Source organism: Onychostruthus taczanowskii, unplaced genomic scaffold (genome assembly GCF_017590055.1).
Source record: "Onychostruthus taczanowskii isolate IOZ18803 unplaced genomic scaffold, ASM1759005v1 scaffold233, whole genome shotgun sequence".
Taxonomy (NCBI): Eukaryota; Metazoa; Chordata; class Aves; order Passeriformes; family Passeridae; genus Onychostruthus; species Onychostruthus taczanowskii.
This window is the reverse complement of record NW_024499607.1, coordinates 73,894-88,914: the sequence shown is the minus strand read 5'-3', so window position 1 is coordinate 88,914 and position 15,021 is coordinate 73,894. Positions and strand designations below refer to the sequence as shown.

Genomic DNA, 15,021 nt, shown 5'->3' with positions numbered 1-15,021 from the left:
CCAGGTGAAACCCCAAAGCTGGGGAAAATGAGGTAAAACTCCAGAGTTGGGGAAGAATGAGGTAAAACCCCACAGTTGGGGGAAAATGAGGTAAAACCCCAACTGGAGGTAAAGCCCCAAAGCTGGGGGAAATGAGGTAAAACCCCAAAGTTGGGGAAGAATGAGGTAAAACCCCAACTGGAGGTAAAGCCCCAAAGCTGGGGAAAATGAGGTAAAACTCCAGAGTTGGGGGAAAATGAGGTAAAACCCCAACTTGAGGTAAAGCCCCAAAGCTGGGGAAAATGAGGTGAAGCCCCAAATGTGGGGAGAAATGGGGTAAAATCCCAGCGCCAGGTGAAACCCCAAAGCTGGGGAAAATGAGGTAAAACTCCAGAGTTGGGGAAGAATGAGGTAAAACCCCAACTGGAGGTAAAGCCCCAAAGCTGGGGAAAATGAGGTAAAACTCCAGAGTTGGGGGAAAATGAGGTAAAACCCCAACTGGAGGTAAAGCCCCAAAGCTGGGGAAAATGAGGTGAAGCCCCAAATGTGGGGAGAAATGAGGTAAAATCCCAGCTCCAGGTAAAACCCCAAAGTTGGGGGAAAAGGAGATAAAACTCCAGAGTTGGGGGAAAATGAGGTAAAACCCCAACTGGAGGTAAAGCCCCAAAGCTGGGGAAAATGAGGTAAAACCCCAAAGTTGGGGAAGAATGAGGTAAAACCCCAACTGGAGGTAAAGCCCCAAAGCTGGGGAAAATGAGGTACAACTCCAGAGTGGGGAAAAATATGGTAAAACCCCACAGCTGGGGATAAATGAGGTAAAACCTCAAAGCTAGGGAGAAATGGGGTAAAATCCCACAGTTGGGGAAAATGAAGTAGAATCCCACAGTGAGGAAAAATGAGGTAAAATCCCAACTGGAGGTAAAACCCCACAGTTGGGGAAAATGAGGTAAAATCCTACAGTGGGGAAAAAATATGTTAAAACCCCAACTGGAGGTAAAACCCCACAGTTGGGGAAAATGAGGTAAAATCCTACAGTGGGGAAAAAATATGTTAAAACCCCAACTGGAGGTAAAACCCCACAGTTGGGGAAAATGAGGTAAAACCTCAGAGCTGGGAAAAATGAGGTGAAACCCCACAGCTGGGAAAAAATGAAGTAAAGCCCTAAATTTGGGGGAAAAAACTAGGTAAAACCCCAGAGTTGGAGAAAAATGAGGTAAAACCCCAGAGCTGGGGTGGTGGCACTGAGCTGGGGCAGTGACACTGAGCTGGGGCGATGGCACTGAGCTGGGGCGCTGACTGGGGTGGTGACACTGGTCTGGGATGATGGCACCTCGCTGGGCTGGTGGCACACTGTCCCTTTTGTCCCCAGCCCTGCGGGATAACAGGATCCAGCTGGAGAGGTCCACCCCCAACGAGCTGACCATCAGCATCAGCGACGTGGTGCTGGCCGACGAGGGCGAGTACACCTGCTCCATCTTCACCATGCCCGTGAGGACAGCCAAGGCCCTGGTCACCGTGCTGGGTAGGACGTGGGGACAGCCCTCAGTGTGCCACCCTCGATGAAAGATTGCCCTCTGTGCCTAAAATCCGAGCTGTGCCACCCTGGCTGAAAGATTTCTCACGTGCTTAAAATCCAGGCTGTGCCACCCTGGCTGGTAGAGTGCCCACTGGGCCTAAAGTCCAGGCTGTGCCACTCTTGATGAAAGATTGCCCTCTGTGCCTAAAATCCGAGCTGTGCCACCCTGGCTGAAAGATTTCTCACGTGCCTAAAATCCAGGCTGTGCCACCCTGGCTGGTAGATTGCCCACTGGGCCTAAAGTCCAGGCTGTGCCTAAAGTCCTGGCTAAGAGATTTCCCTCTGTTCCTGAAGTCCAGAGTGTGCCACCCTGGCTGGTAGATTGCCCACTGGGCCTAAAGTCCAGGCTGTGCCTAAAGTCCAGGCTGTGCCACTCTTGATGAAAGATTGCCCTCTGTGCCTAAAATCCGAGCTGTGCCACCCTGGCTGAAAGATTTCTCACGTGCCTAAAATCCAGGCTGTGCCGCCCTGGCTGGTAGATTGCCCACTGGGCCTAAAGTCCAGGCTGTGCCTAAAGTCCTGGCTAAGAGATTTCCCTCTCTTCCTGAAGTCCAGGCTGTGCCACCCTGGCTGGAAGATTGCCCACTGTGCTTAAAGTCCAGGCTGTGCCACCCTGGCTGAGAGATTTTCCTCTGTCCCTAAAGTCCAGGCTGTGCCTAAAATCCAGGCTGTGCCACCCTTGCTAAAAGATTCCTCACTGTGCCTAAAGTCCAGACTGTCCTTAAAGTCCAGACTGTGCCACCCTTGATGAAAGATTGCCCTCCGTGCCTAAAATCCAGGCTGTGCCACCTTGGCTAAGAGATTTCCCTCTGTTCCTGAAGTCCAGGCTGTGCCTAAAATCCAGGCTGTGCCCCCCTTGCTAAAGGATTCCCCACTGTGTCTGAAGTCCAGGCTGTGCCACCCTTGCTGAAAGATTGCCCACTGGGCCTAAAGTCCAGGCTGTGCCTAAAGTCCAGGTTGTGCCACCCTGGGTAAAAGATTGCCCAGTGCCAGGTGCAGAATTTGGGATGCCAGGGCAGGATTTGGGATATCAGGGCAGGTTTTGGGATACCAGGTGCAGGCTTTGGGATGCCAGATGCAGAATTTGGGATGCCAGGGCAGGATTTGGGATACCAGGGCAGGTTTTGGAGTACCAATGGCAGGATTTCGGGTTCCAGGGGCAGGATTTGGGATGCCAGTGCAGGATTTGGGATACCAGGTGCAGGCTTTGGGATGCCAGGGCAGGCTTTGGGATGCCAGGTGCAGGATTTGGGATGCCAGGGTAGGATTTGGGATGCCAGGGCAGGCTTTGGGATGCCAGGTGCAGGCTTTGGGATGCCAGGTGCAGGATTTGGGATGCCAGGTGCAGGATTTGTGGCACCAGTGCAGGCTTTGGGATGCCAGGTGCAGGATTTGTGGCACCAGTGCAGGCTTTGGGATGCCAGGTGCAGGATTTGTGGCACCAGTGCAGGATTTCCCTGAGGAAAGGATTCCCCAACCTCCCAGTCCCCATCACCCGCGTGCCTGCCACACCTCGCGGTGGCACTGCCAGCTCAGATTCGCTGTTTCTTCCTCCTCCTCCTCCTCCTCCTCCTCCTCCTCCTGCAGGCATCCCCCAGAAGCCCCAGATCTTCGGGCACGAGCAGCCCATCGATGAGGAGAAGGTGGCGCGGCTCATCTGCCGCTCGTCCGGCAGCAAACCCGCGGCGCAGCTGCGCTGGAGGAAGGGCAACAGGGACATCAAGGGTGGGTGCCGGGGCTGGGGACAGCTTGGGGACACCGCGGGGGGCGGTGGCACACGGGGGGCTGAGTTCAGTGTTGGAGGCTGGGGGGTTTTAGGGGGGTCTTGGGTTGTGGGTTGAGGGTGGTCATGAGTGTCTTTGTCGGGAGGTAATGTAGAGTTGTGTTGTTGTGTATGTAATATAAAATGTATTTTAATGTGTTTATAATGGGGTATATAAAATATATAAATCATTATATTATATATAATGTAATATAGTATAACTGTATAATATAGTTATGTTGTATTGATTATGTAATATGTAATAGTATATTGACAGTTATAATACAATATATATTATATATATTACAATACATATTATATATATTATAATACAGTTATAATACAATCATATATATTATAATACGGTTATAATACAATATATATATATTATATATATTATAATACATATTATATATATTATAATACAATCACAATTCAATTCTAATACAGCTACAATAACATTTTGACAACATTTGCATCAACCCAAGCTTCTCTTAAGGCTGCAGCTCCAGCCCTTCAGCGGGAATTTCCATTTCCCCATTCCCACAGGCAGGGCTGTCCCTGCTCAGTGTGTCCCTGTCCCCTACTCAGTGTGCCATCTGTCCCTGTGCCCACAGACTCGGGCACCGAGGTGGTGGAGGACCCCAACGGCAAGACCTTCACGGTGACCAGCAGGGTGGAGTTCCGTGTCACCAAGGAGGACAACGAGGTCGAGGTCACCTGCACCGTGGACCACGAGTCCCTGCAGAACTCAGAGAGGTCCACCACGCAGAAGCTGCAGGTCCACTGTACGTGGGGGGACGTTTGGGGTGGGCTGGGGGTTCGGGGGACGCCGCACAGGTGGTCTGGTGGGCTCAGGGACACGTGGACGTCGTGGTCCTGTCACACATGGGGCACGGTGACACTTCCCCTGCATGGTGACACTTCCCTTGCATGGTGACACTTCCCCTGCATGGTGACACTTCCTCTGCATGGTGACACGCACACCCTCAGCTGCCCACCCCTGTCCTCAAATCCTGCTTGTCCCCATCTCCCAGAGGTTTGTCCCTCTCCACTTCCCTCATCCTGTCCCCACATCCTGATTGTCCCCAAATCCTGCTTGTCCTTCTCCACTTCCCTCATCCTGTCCCCAAATCCTGATTGTCCCCATCTCCCAGGGATTTGTCCCTGCACCATTTCCCTCATCCTGTCCCCAAATGTGGATTTGGGGTGCCAGGGCAGGATTTGGGATCCCAGGAGCAGAACTTGGGGTTCCAGGTGCAGGATTTGGGGTGCCAGGGCAGGATTTGGGATCCCAGGAGCAGGATTTGGGGTACTAGGTGCAGGATTTGGGGTACTATGTGCAGGATTTGGGATCCCGAGTGCAGGATTTGGGGTTCCAGGTGCAGGATTTGGGGTGCCAGGGCAGGATTTGGGATTCCAGGGTAGGATTTGTGATCCCAAGTGCAGGATTTGGGGTGCCAGGGCAGGATTTGGGGTGCCAGGCCCTCACCCCACTGTTCCTTTGCCCCTTTTTCAGACAAGCCCACGGCGAAGATCGAGCCGCACCCACAGTACCCACGGGAGGGGGAGAAGCTGCAGCTGCAATGTGACGGGCAGGGCAACCCCATGTAAGGCCTTCCTCACCTCCCTCCTCCTCCTCAGGGCCTCCCCTCCCTCTGCCAGGTCCCACAGTGAGCCCCAGGAGGTGCTGGGTGGGTTTGGGGTGTCCCTGTCCTGGGGGTTCCGTGAGAGCTCCCTGTCCTCTCCTGGAGCAGCAGATCCATCCTGGCTTGTCCCTAAATTAAACATTTCCCCCTTTGTGTCCTGGGACATCCTCAAGGAGCTGGAACTCAACAGAAAAACCCCAAGGTGTCAGTTTATCCCCATCTAATTCCTGTAGGATTTTATCTTCCCCACCCTAGAAAAAGATCCCAGTAGCATTAAGATAAAGCTAAACACAAAAACTGAAACCCTGAGATATCAATTTATCCCCATCCCATTCCTGTAGGATTTTGTCTTTCCCACCCTACAAAAAGATCCTAGTGACATTAATATAAAGCCAAACAGGAAAACCCCAAGGAATCAGTTTATCCCGTACTGTTCCTATAGGATTTTGTCTTCCACACCTTGTGAAAAGATCCCAGTAACACTAATATAAAACTAAACAGAAAAACAAAGCAGAAAAGGGAATCAGTTTATCCCGTACTGTTCCTATAGGATTTTGTCTTCCACACCTTGTGAAAAGATCCCAGTAACATTAATACAAAACCAAACAGAAAAACAAAACAGAAAAACTAAAACACAACAGAAAACCCCCAAGGTGTCAGAACAGAAAACCCCCAAGGTATCAGTTTACCCCATCCCATTCCTGTAGGGTTTTATCTTCCCCACCCTATAAAGAGATCCCAGTAACATTAATATAAAACTAAACAGAAAAACAGAACAGAAAAACTTCAACACAACAGAAAACCCCCAAGGTAACAGAACAGGAAAACCCCAAGGTATCAGAACAGGAAACCCCCAAGGTATCAGAACAGAAAACCCCCAAGGTATCAGTTTACCCCATCCCATTCCTGTAGGATTTTATCTTCCCCACCCTATAAAGAGATCCCAATAACAGAAAAACAAAGCAGAAAAACTTAAACACAACAGGAAAACCCCCAAGGTGTCAGAACAGGAAACCCCCAAGGTGTCAGAACAGGAAACCCCCAAGGTATCAGAACAGGAAACCCCCAAGGTATCAGAACAGAAAACCCCCAAGGTATCAGTTTACCCCATCCCATTCCTGTAGGATTTTATCTTCCCCACCCTATAAAGAGATCCCAATAACAGAAAAACAAAGCAGAAAAACTTAAACACAACAGGAAAACCCCCAAGGTGTCAGAACAGGAAACCCCCAAGGTGTCAGAACAGGAAACCCCCAAGGTATCAGAACAGGAAACCCCCAAGGTATCAGTTTACCCCATCCCATTCCTGTAGGATTTTGTCTTCCCCACCCTATAAAGAGATCCCATTAACACAAAGCTGAGCAGAGGAACGGAAGCCCCAAGGAACGGTTTGTGCCCAGCCCGCAGGAATTCCTCTGGGAGAAGGAGGGCAGCGACGCTCCCCTGCAGCTCAGCTCCGACAGCGTTCTCATCTTCCCCTTCCTCAACAAGAGTGACAGTGGCACCTACGTGTGCACGGCCACCAGCTCCATGGGCAGCGTGGTGGCCAAGTACAACCTGGACGTCAGCGGTGAGTGTGGCCCCAGTGGCGCTGTGTGCCCAAAAAGTGTCACTGTGTCACCTGTGGATGTGTATACAGGGGGCACTGCGTCCTGTGTGCCCAAAAAGTGTCACCGTGTCATTGTGTCAGCTGGGCACAGGGGGCACTGCATCCTGTGTGCCCAAAATGTGTCACAGTGTCACTGTGTCACCTGTGGATGTGTATACAGGGGACACTGCGTCCTGTGTGCCCAAAAAGTGTCACCGTGTCACCCTGACACTTGTCCTGGGGTGGGAAGGGGTGGCTGCTGCTGCTCCCCACTTGGTGCTGTCCCCTGACTGTGCTCTGCTTGTCCTTGTGTCCCCATGCCATGTGTCACGTGTGGTTCAGGGCTGTATGTGTCCCCATGTCCCCATGCCATGTGTCACACGTGGTTCAGGGTTCTCTGTGTGTCCCCATGCAGTGGTGGGGACTGTGCCTGTGTGCCCAAAAAGTGTCACCGTGTCATTGTGTCAGCTGGGCACAGGGGGCACTGCATCCTGTGTGCCCAAAATGTGTCACAGTGTCACTGTGTCACCTGTGGATGTGTATACAGGGGACACTGCGTCCTGTGTGCCCAAAAAGTGTCACCGTGTCACCCTGACACTTGTCCTGGGGTGGGAAGGGGTGGCTGCTGCTGCTCCCCACTTGGTGCTGTCCCCTGACTGTGCTCTGCTTGTCCTTGTGTCCCCATGCCATGCGTCACGTGTGGTTCAGGGCCGTGTGTGTGTGTCCCCATGTCCCCATGCCATGTGTCACACGTGGTTCAGGGTTCTCTGTGTGTCCCCATGCAGTGGTGGGGACAGGGCTGTGTGTGTCCTCATGTCCCCATGCCATGTGTCACACATGGTTCAGGATTTTCTGTGTGTGCCCATGTCCCCATGCCATGTGTCACACGTGGTTCAGGGTTCTCTGTGTGTGTCCACATGTCCCCATGCCATGTGTCACACATGGTTCAGGGCCGTGTGTGTGTGTCCCCATGTCCCCATGCCATGTGTCACACGTGGTTCAGGGTTCTCTGTGTGTCCCCATGTCCCCATGCCATGTGTCACACGTGGTTCAGGGTTCTCTGTGTGTGTCCCCATGTCCCCATGCCATGTGTCACACGTGGTTCAGGGTTCTCTGTGTGTCCCCATGCAGTGGTGGGACAGGGCTGTGTGTGTCCCCATGTCCCCACGTGTCACACGTGGTTCAGGGCCATGTGTGCTGTGTGCTGCTGCCAGTGCCACCCCTGGCTGCCACCCCAGCCCGTGCCCACCCACATGATCCCATTTCCCTGGCATTTTTCCCTGGATTTGGGAAATCCAAAGGAACTCCAGAGGTTCCTGCTCTCCTCCTCCCCTCTCCATCTCTCTCTCCCGGTCCTTGCTCCAGCTCTTCCCTTTCCTCCTTCCCTGCACAGCAGTGGCACCCCAGTGGCACTTTGTCCCCTGTGTCCCCTCCCTCAGCCTGCCCAGAACGATCTCCCAAATGCCCAACCGTGTGCAGCCACTCCTGTGTCACCCCTTGTGTGTCCCCTGTGTCCCCTGTGTGAGCACCCAGAGCTCTCTGCACCATCCAGGAGCTCACCCCGGGTGCCTCGTGCTGTCCTTGAGAGGTGGCACCCGCTGTCCCCTGCCCACCTGGTTGGCACCACGCCTGTCACAGCAGACACAGAGCTCCGTATCCAGGCTTGGTGGAACTCCCACTTTGTCCCCAAAGCCACTCGTGTCTCAGGCCCTGGGAGCCACCTCCAGCCTTGCCCACCTTGGTGCCATCCCTGTAGTCCCCAAGGACGTGCACAGGTGGCACCTTGTGATGGGTGACACCATGAGGGTCCCTCAGGGTCTGGCAGGACAGGAGATGGCAGAAGATGGTCACAGTGTCCCAAAGGTTGGTGGCAGAAGGACATGGGGTCCCCAAAGCCACTCGTGTCTCAGGCCCTGGGAGCCACCTCCAGCCTTGCCCACCTTGGTGCCATCCCTGTGGTCCCCAAGGACGTGCACAGGTGACACCTCATCATGGGTGACACCACGAGGGTCCCTCAGGGTCTGGCAGGACAGGAGATGGCAGAAGATGGTCACAATGTCCCAAAGGTTGGTGGCAGAAGGACATGGGGTCCCCAAAGCCACTCGTGTCTCAGGCCCTGGGAGCCACCTCCAGCCTTGCCCACCTTGGTGCCAGCACCCTGTGGTCCCCAAGGACATGCACAGGTGGCACCTCATCATGGGTGACACCACGAGGGTTCCTCAGGTGGTAACCAGGACAGGAGATGGCAGAAGATGGTCACAGTGTCCCAAAGGTTGGTGGCAGAAGCAGAGGGACCCGTGAGGGTCTCCGATGGCCCCGCTGAGGGTCCCCTCAGGGCTCTGTCACCTCACTGGCCCTTCGTGGCATTGATCCATGTCCTGTGTTTTTGTTGTCCTCCCCAGATCTTCCCCAGCTCCCCACCCCACACGTTCACTCCACCCGGGGCCCTTCCCAGCCCATCTCTCATGCTTCCATGGCCTCGGCTCCATCCTTCACTCCAGCTCCCATCCAAGGTACCGTAAGCTCCTTTTCTGTCTCTTTGACCCGGAGAAGCTCCACAGGAGGACGGTGGCCCCGCCCTGGCCTGGGGACAGCCCTGCCAGGTGGCTCCAGCCCCGTGGTGTGCGTGGATTTTGGCGTTTTCCAGGAGGAACCCTGAGCAGCAGCTCCCCGAGCTGTCCCTCGTCCTGTGTGTCCGTGTGCCGTGTTGTCCCTCTGTCCTGCTGCCTCCCCTGTGTGTCCCCCGCCTTGTCCTTCCCAAATGTGGCTCTGTCCCCACCCTGAGCTGATGGGGCACAGCGGGAGGAGGGATTCTGGCACGGAATGGAATGTCCTTCCACTGGATTCCCCACCCAGGACAGGATGTGGCTGACTCGGGACCTCCTTTGGGGTCCTGCCATCCTTGGGGGTGCCATCACCTCTCAGGGTGGCCGTGCCAACCTTCATGTCCCGTCCCACCCAAACCTGCTTGGGGCCAAAAACCTTTCTTGGGCCCCAAACCTTTCTTGGGGCCAAAACCCCACTGTGGAGGATGGGATTTCCATTTTGTTTTTTGATTTTTTATTTTTATTTTTGTGGAAGATGAGATTTCCCCTTTGCTCCACCCCGTTCTCGCTGCCAGGACCCACAGCAGGACGGAGCTGCTGGCACAGGATGGAGCTCCTGGGGATTTTTTATTTTTATTTTTGTGGAAGATGAGATTTCCCCTTTGCTCCACCCCGTTCTCGCTGCCAGGACCCACAGGATGGAGCTTCTGGTGGGGAGCAGCAGCTCCTGCTGCCCTGCAGGGTCTCAGCTCTTTGTGTCTTTTTTCTGTCCCCCTGCCTGGGCAGATGCCAGCCCGGTGCCCTCCACCTCCAGCACCTACCACGCGATGATCGGCGGGGTGGTGGCTGTCATCGTCTTCCTCCTGCTCAGCCTCCTCATCGTGCTGGGACATTACCTGATCAGGCACAAAGGTACGGCCCGGGGGGGCTGCAGGGGGGGCTGGTGGAGCCCTCGGGGCTCTTGGGGCAGCTCCTGGTCCTGCCCGAGGTGTGGGAATGTCAGGAATGTCCCGGTGAATGCACGGAGCTCCCACCCCTGCTCTCCATCTCTGCTCCACACCCACTGTCCCCGGATCGTCCCTGTCCCGGTGGCCCCCTCAGCTCCTCGCTCTGCCTTCCTCCTCCTCCTCCTCCTCCTCCTCCTCCTCCTCCTTTCCCTCCACCTGCCCTTTTCATGCCCAGCAGGTTTGTGCCCAAGCCCTGGGGACACGGTGACACCCCCCACCCTGCTCTGGGGGGCAGCCAAGACCCCCTGCTTCTCCAGGAGGGCTTGGGGGGGGTCAGGAGCCTGACTGGCACTGGTCACTCCACAAGTGGACACTGCCCAGAAACCTGGAGCACCCCAGTGAGTCATCCCATCCCATCCTGTCCCATCCCATTGATCCCATCACATCCCATCCCATCCCATCCTATCCCATTGATCCCATCCCATCCCATCCCATCCCATGGATCCCATCCCATTGATCCCATCCCATCCCACGGATCCCATCCCATTGATCCCATCCCATCCCACGGATCCCATCCCATTGATCCCATCCCATCCCACGGATCCCATCCCATTGATCCCATCCCATCCCACGGATCCCATCCCATTGATCCCATCCCATCCCACGGATCCCATCCCATTGATCCCATCCCATCCCACGGATCCCATCCCATTGATCCCATCCCATCCCACGGATCCCATCCCATTGATCCCATCCCATCCCACGGATCCCATCCCATTGATCCCATCCCATCCCACGGATCCCATCCCATTGATCCCATCCCATCCCACGGATCCCATCCCATTGATCCCATCCCATCCCATGGATCCCATCCCATCCCATCCCATCCCAGTGACTTCCCCGCTGCAGCCAAGCCCAGCGGAGCCCTCCAGGCACTCTGTGTGTGTGGGAGGGGGCACTGCAGAGCCCCCCGTGACCCCAAACCCTGTCCCCTGTCCCCTGTCCAGGCACGTACCTGACCCACGAGGCCAAAGGCTCGGACGACGCTCCGGACGCCGACACCGCCATCATCAACGCCGAGGGCGGCCAGGCCGGCGGCGACGACAAGAAGGAATATTTCATCTAAAAGGGTCAGAGAGAGAGAGAGAGAGAGAGAGAGAGAGAGAAATGGAGCCAAGAGAACCCCGATGGCAACGGCAACCAGACCACAAACCCCACAAAACCCAACAGATTTTCTCTGGCGCCCGGCACGGGCGGACGGACGGACGGACAGAGGGATGGCGGGACAGAGAGCAGGGAGAGCCACCGGCCTCGAGGCGCTGCTGACGCTTCTCGAACTTGTACAAATCCTTCACTCCAACAGCGAGAGCCCCGGCCCCGTTTGCTTGCTTGCACCTCCATCCCCACGCCCCGACCCCACAGACCCACCCGTGAGTGAGCGACTTCTTCCTTCTTCCTTTTGGACCTTTTTTTTTTTATTTTTATTTTTTGGCTTTGGTTTCGTGGCTGCTCTTTGCTTCGGGCCCTTGGTTGGGGTGTTGGGCTGGGGTCGATGTAGCTCTTCCCTTTGTTTCTCTCCCTTTTGGTTTCTTTGATATCCAAGGATAAAATCAGCTCCGGGTTCCCGGGGTGAGGTTGGCATCCTGGGTGTCCCCGTTGTCCCCTCCCTGTGGCGGGGGGGGTGACTCCAGGTGGGAGCAGAGTGAGACCCTGCCCCGATTTTATCCTTGGTGGTTCTTGTGGAGCAGTGTCCATGCGGGAGCAGAGCTGTCCTCGTGCAGTCAGTGTGTGAAAGGGGGTGAAAGCCCAGGGTGGGACCCCCAGAGACACCAGGAGCCCCCACAGCTCCCGGGTCCCACCCCAGAGGGAGGGGGGAGGGCTGAGGTTTATTTTGGGGGGGCCAAATCTAGAGGAAAAGCCCCCAACTTTTATTTATTTTTATTTTTTTCTTAAATTCTCTGATTGGAAATGCCAATTTTAACCATCTATTGAGATGTTCAGTGCAGGAGGCAGCGCCCCTGGGGCTGGGGCTGCTTCCCTGGGACCCCCAGAGCAGGGCTGGGGTCTCTCTGCCCCCCTTCCCTCCCCAGCCCCTTCCCAGGGCAGGGATGAGCTTGGAAAGGGCTGATTTTCTTCTTGGCTCTGAGAACCCCAACCAAAACACCTGGATTTGGGGTCTGGGGAGTTTGGGGTCACCACAGAGGCTTTGGAGGGGGGTTCACCCTTCTTCCTTGCCCTTCCTCCTGCCTCTTTCACCTTCACTTCCAAGACAAAACCAAACACCTTTCCCCACCTGTCCAGCCCAGCCCCCCCAAACCAGGCACCCCCGGGATGGGGCTGCCCCCCCTGGCATCCTTAGGGCACCCCCAGCCTTGGCATGAGGTGTTCTGGGATCCCACGTGCCAGTCTGGGCACAGGGGGGTTGCAGGAGATGCCCTTGGGCTGGGCACCCCGTGGATTTGGGGTCGTGTGGAGGAGAGGAACCCTTTAGGATGGGGGTAACCTCACCTGGGAGGTCACCCCATGGATTTGGGGTCATCTGAAGGAGAAGGAACCCTTTAAGAAATGGGTAACCTCACCTTGGGAGGTCATCCCATGGATTTGGGGTTGTCTGGATGAGAGGAACCCGTGGAGAATGGATAACCTCATCTTGGGAGGTAACCCCATGAATTTTAGGAGGGGTAACCTCAGTTGGGAGGTCACCCTGTGGATTTTAGGAGGGGTAACCTCAGCTGGGAGGTCACCCCATGGATTTGGGGTCATCTGAAGGAGAAGGAACCCTTTAAGAAATGGGTAACCTCACCTTGGGAGGTCATCCCATGGATTTGGGGTTGTGTGGAGGATGAAAAGGCCCTTTGGGAAGGGGTAACCTCACCTTGGGAGGTCATCCCATGGATTTGGGGTTGTGTGGAGGATGAAAAGGCCCTTTGGGAAGGGGTAACCTCACCTTGGGAGGTCATCCCATGGATTTGGGGTTGTGTGGAGGAGAGGAACCCGTGGAGAATGGATAACCTCATCTTGGGAGGTAACCCCATGAATTTTAGGAGGGGTAACCTCAGTTGGGAGGTCACCCTGTGGATTTTAGGAGGGGTAACCTCAGCTGGGAGGTCACCTCGTGGATTCTGGGAGGGGTAACCTCAGCTGGGAGGTCACCCCATGGATTTGGGGAGGGGTAACCTCACCTGGGAGGTCCCCCCCATGGATTTGGGGAGGGGTAACCTCACCTGGGAGGTCACCCCGTGGATTTGGGGTCGTCTGGAGGATGAGGAGGCCCTTCAGGAAGGAGGTGGGCTGGGAAACCTCACCTGGCAGGTGCAGGAAGAATTTCACCACCTCTTCCACAGGGCTGCAAGTGCCACCCCCCACACCCTGCCAGCACCTGGCACCTGTGCCACCTGGCTCAGGTGAGGCAGAGGAGGCCCCGTTGGTGCCACACACAGGTGACACCGAGGGATGTGACACTGGGGACACTGCAGAGGTGACCAGCGTGGCTCAGCTGTGGTGCTGGCACTGGGAAGGAGCAGGACACGGAGATTGTGGGTGTTTTTTTGCTGGGTACAGCCATTTTTGGGATGGTTTTCCTCCTTTCCAACCTCCGGGGGATGAATCCCGGGGCTGCCAACAACACTTGAGGTCCCCAGGACTGAGTCATTCCTGCAAATAAACCCCCCCGAGATGTGTTCTCCAGCAGAATTCCATCTCCTGGGGGGCTGCAGGGGTCCCAGGCAGAGCCAGGAGCAGGGGTGGGAGGGGGCAGGAGGTCCCTGGGGCAGGAGGTGGGAGCTGCCAGGGACAGGGGGGCTTTTCCCTCTTGGAATTCAGTTCCTCGCTGGTTCTGCTGCTCCAGAGCTGCTCCAAAGGAGAACAGCCTGGTCTTGGTGCTTTTGAGCTGGTTTTGGGGTGGTTTTGGTGGTTTTTGAGGTGGTTTTGAGGTGGTTTTGGTGGTTTTTACATGGTTTTGTGGTGGCTTTGAGGTGTTTTTGAGGTGGTTTTGGTGGTTTTGAGGTGGTTTTGGTGGTTTTCACATGGTTTTGAGGTGTTTTTGAGGTGCCACGTGCTGTGGGGTGTGGCAGGGCAGCCCGGGGATCAGGCAGGGCCCTGTGGAGGTGTCACCTGGCCCGGTGTCACCTGCAGGTCACAAGGAGGGGCTGCGAGGGCTCCGAGATTCCATCTGAGGCCACTGGAGGCAGTGGGAACCAAAGGGTTTGGTGGAGCTGGGAGCGGTGGGGGAGATTTGTGTCACACCTGGGGGTGACACCAGCGTGGCCCTGGGGTGACAGGGACCCTCCCGAACTGGGAGGACTCCAGGTGGAAGCTGTGACAGGGACACTCCACGTCACCACGGTGACAGCGAGTCCCTGACCCTTTTGGGGTCACCCTGTGGAGTCCTTGGGGGTGACAGACACCCCGTGTCACAGAGGAGCAGGAGGTGACAAGTGAGGTGTGGCCCCTGTCCTTGTCCCCTTGGGGGTTGGTGACACCACACTGTAGCTATGACAGGCATGACACCACACGCAGGGCAGGTGGCAGGGTCAGTGTCACCGTGTCTGGGACAGCCCAGGGGGTCCTTGGTGGCCCCACATCCACCCAGGCACGGGGGTTGGGTCACCAGGAGGATTTGGGGACCCCCTGGGAGGCCGTGGCTGCTTCCTGGCCGGCACTGAACTCTCAATAGACACGAAAGCCATATTTTGGGGAGCTCTGGAGAGGCCAGGGCGGGGGCCAGAGGCTGGGCTGTGTTGTTGTGCTGTGTTTTTTTGTCTGTACATAAAAGGGAGCCAACGACCGTCGATGTGACTTTATAACCTTTCTAATATCCTGTGCTAATCTCGGAAAATAATCCTATAAATATATCTGGATTACACACCTTACCTGCCTGCCTCTCTGCATTTGGGGATGGGGGAGTTTTTGGGGGGTTGGTGGGACAGGGGGACAGAGATCAGCCCCCCACCCTCAAACCTCCCAGCCCAGCCT

General features: G+C 55.6%; 1 protein-coding gene across 8 annotated transcripts in view; it reads left to right on the top strand.

Annotated features, from left to right (window-relative positions):
- The window catches only part of LOC121336416 (cell adhesion molecule 3-like), a 34,060-nt gene that overhangs the window by 12,437 nt on the left and 6,602 nt on the right, over positions 1 to 15,021 (top strand). Inside the window, exons 3-12 of one of the 8 annotated variants that reach the window (XR_005952749.1) lie at positions 1,349 to 1,501; positions 3,143 to 3,280; positions 3,935 to 4,105; positions 4,837 to 4,927; positions 6,367 to 6,536; positions 9,887 to 10,012; positions 11,055 to 12,562; positions 12,787 to 12,858; positions 13,003 to 13,947; positions 13,980 to 14,918. Coding sequence is in view for 1 of the 8 variants with exons in the window: in XM_041405545.1 (XP_041261479.1) it covers positions 1,349 to 1,501; positions 3,143 to 3,280; positions 3,935 to 4,105; positions 4,837 to 4,927; positions 6,367 to 6,536 (723 nt within the window). In the remaining 7 variants the exon portion in view is untranslated. Of the gene's footprint in view, positions 1 to 1,348; positions 1,502 to 3,142; positions 3,281 to 3,934; positions 4,106 to 4,836; positions 4,928 to 6,366; positions 6,537 to 9,886; positions 10,013 to 11,054; positions 14,919 to 15,021 lie in introns of those variants that run through there. The other 7 variants (XR_005952746.1, XR_005952750.1, XR_005952748.1 and 4 more) reach the window with 7 other exon arrangements.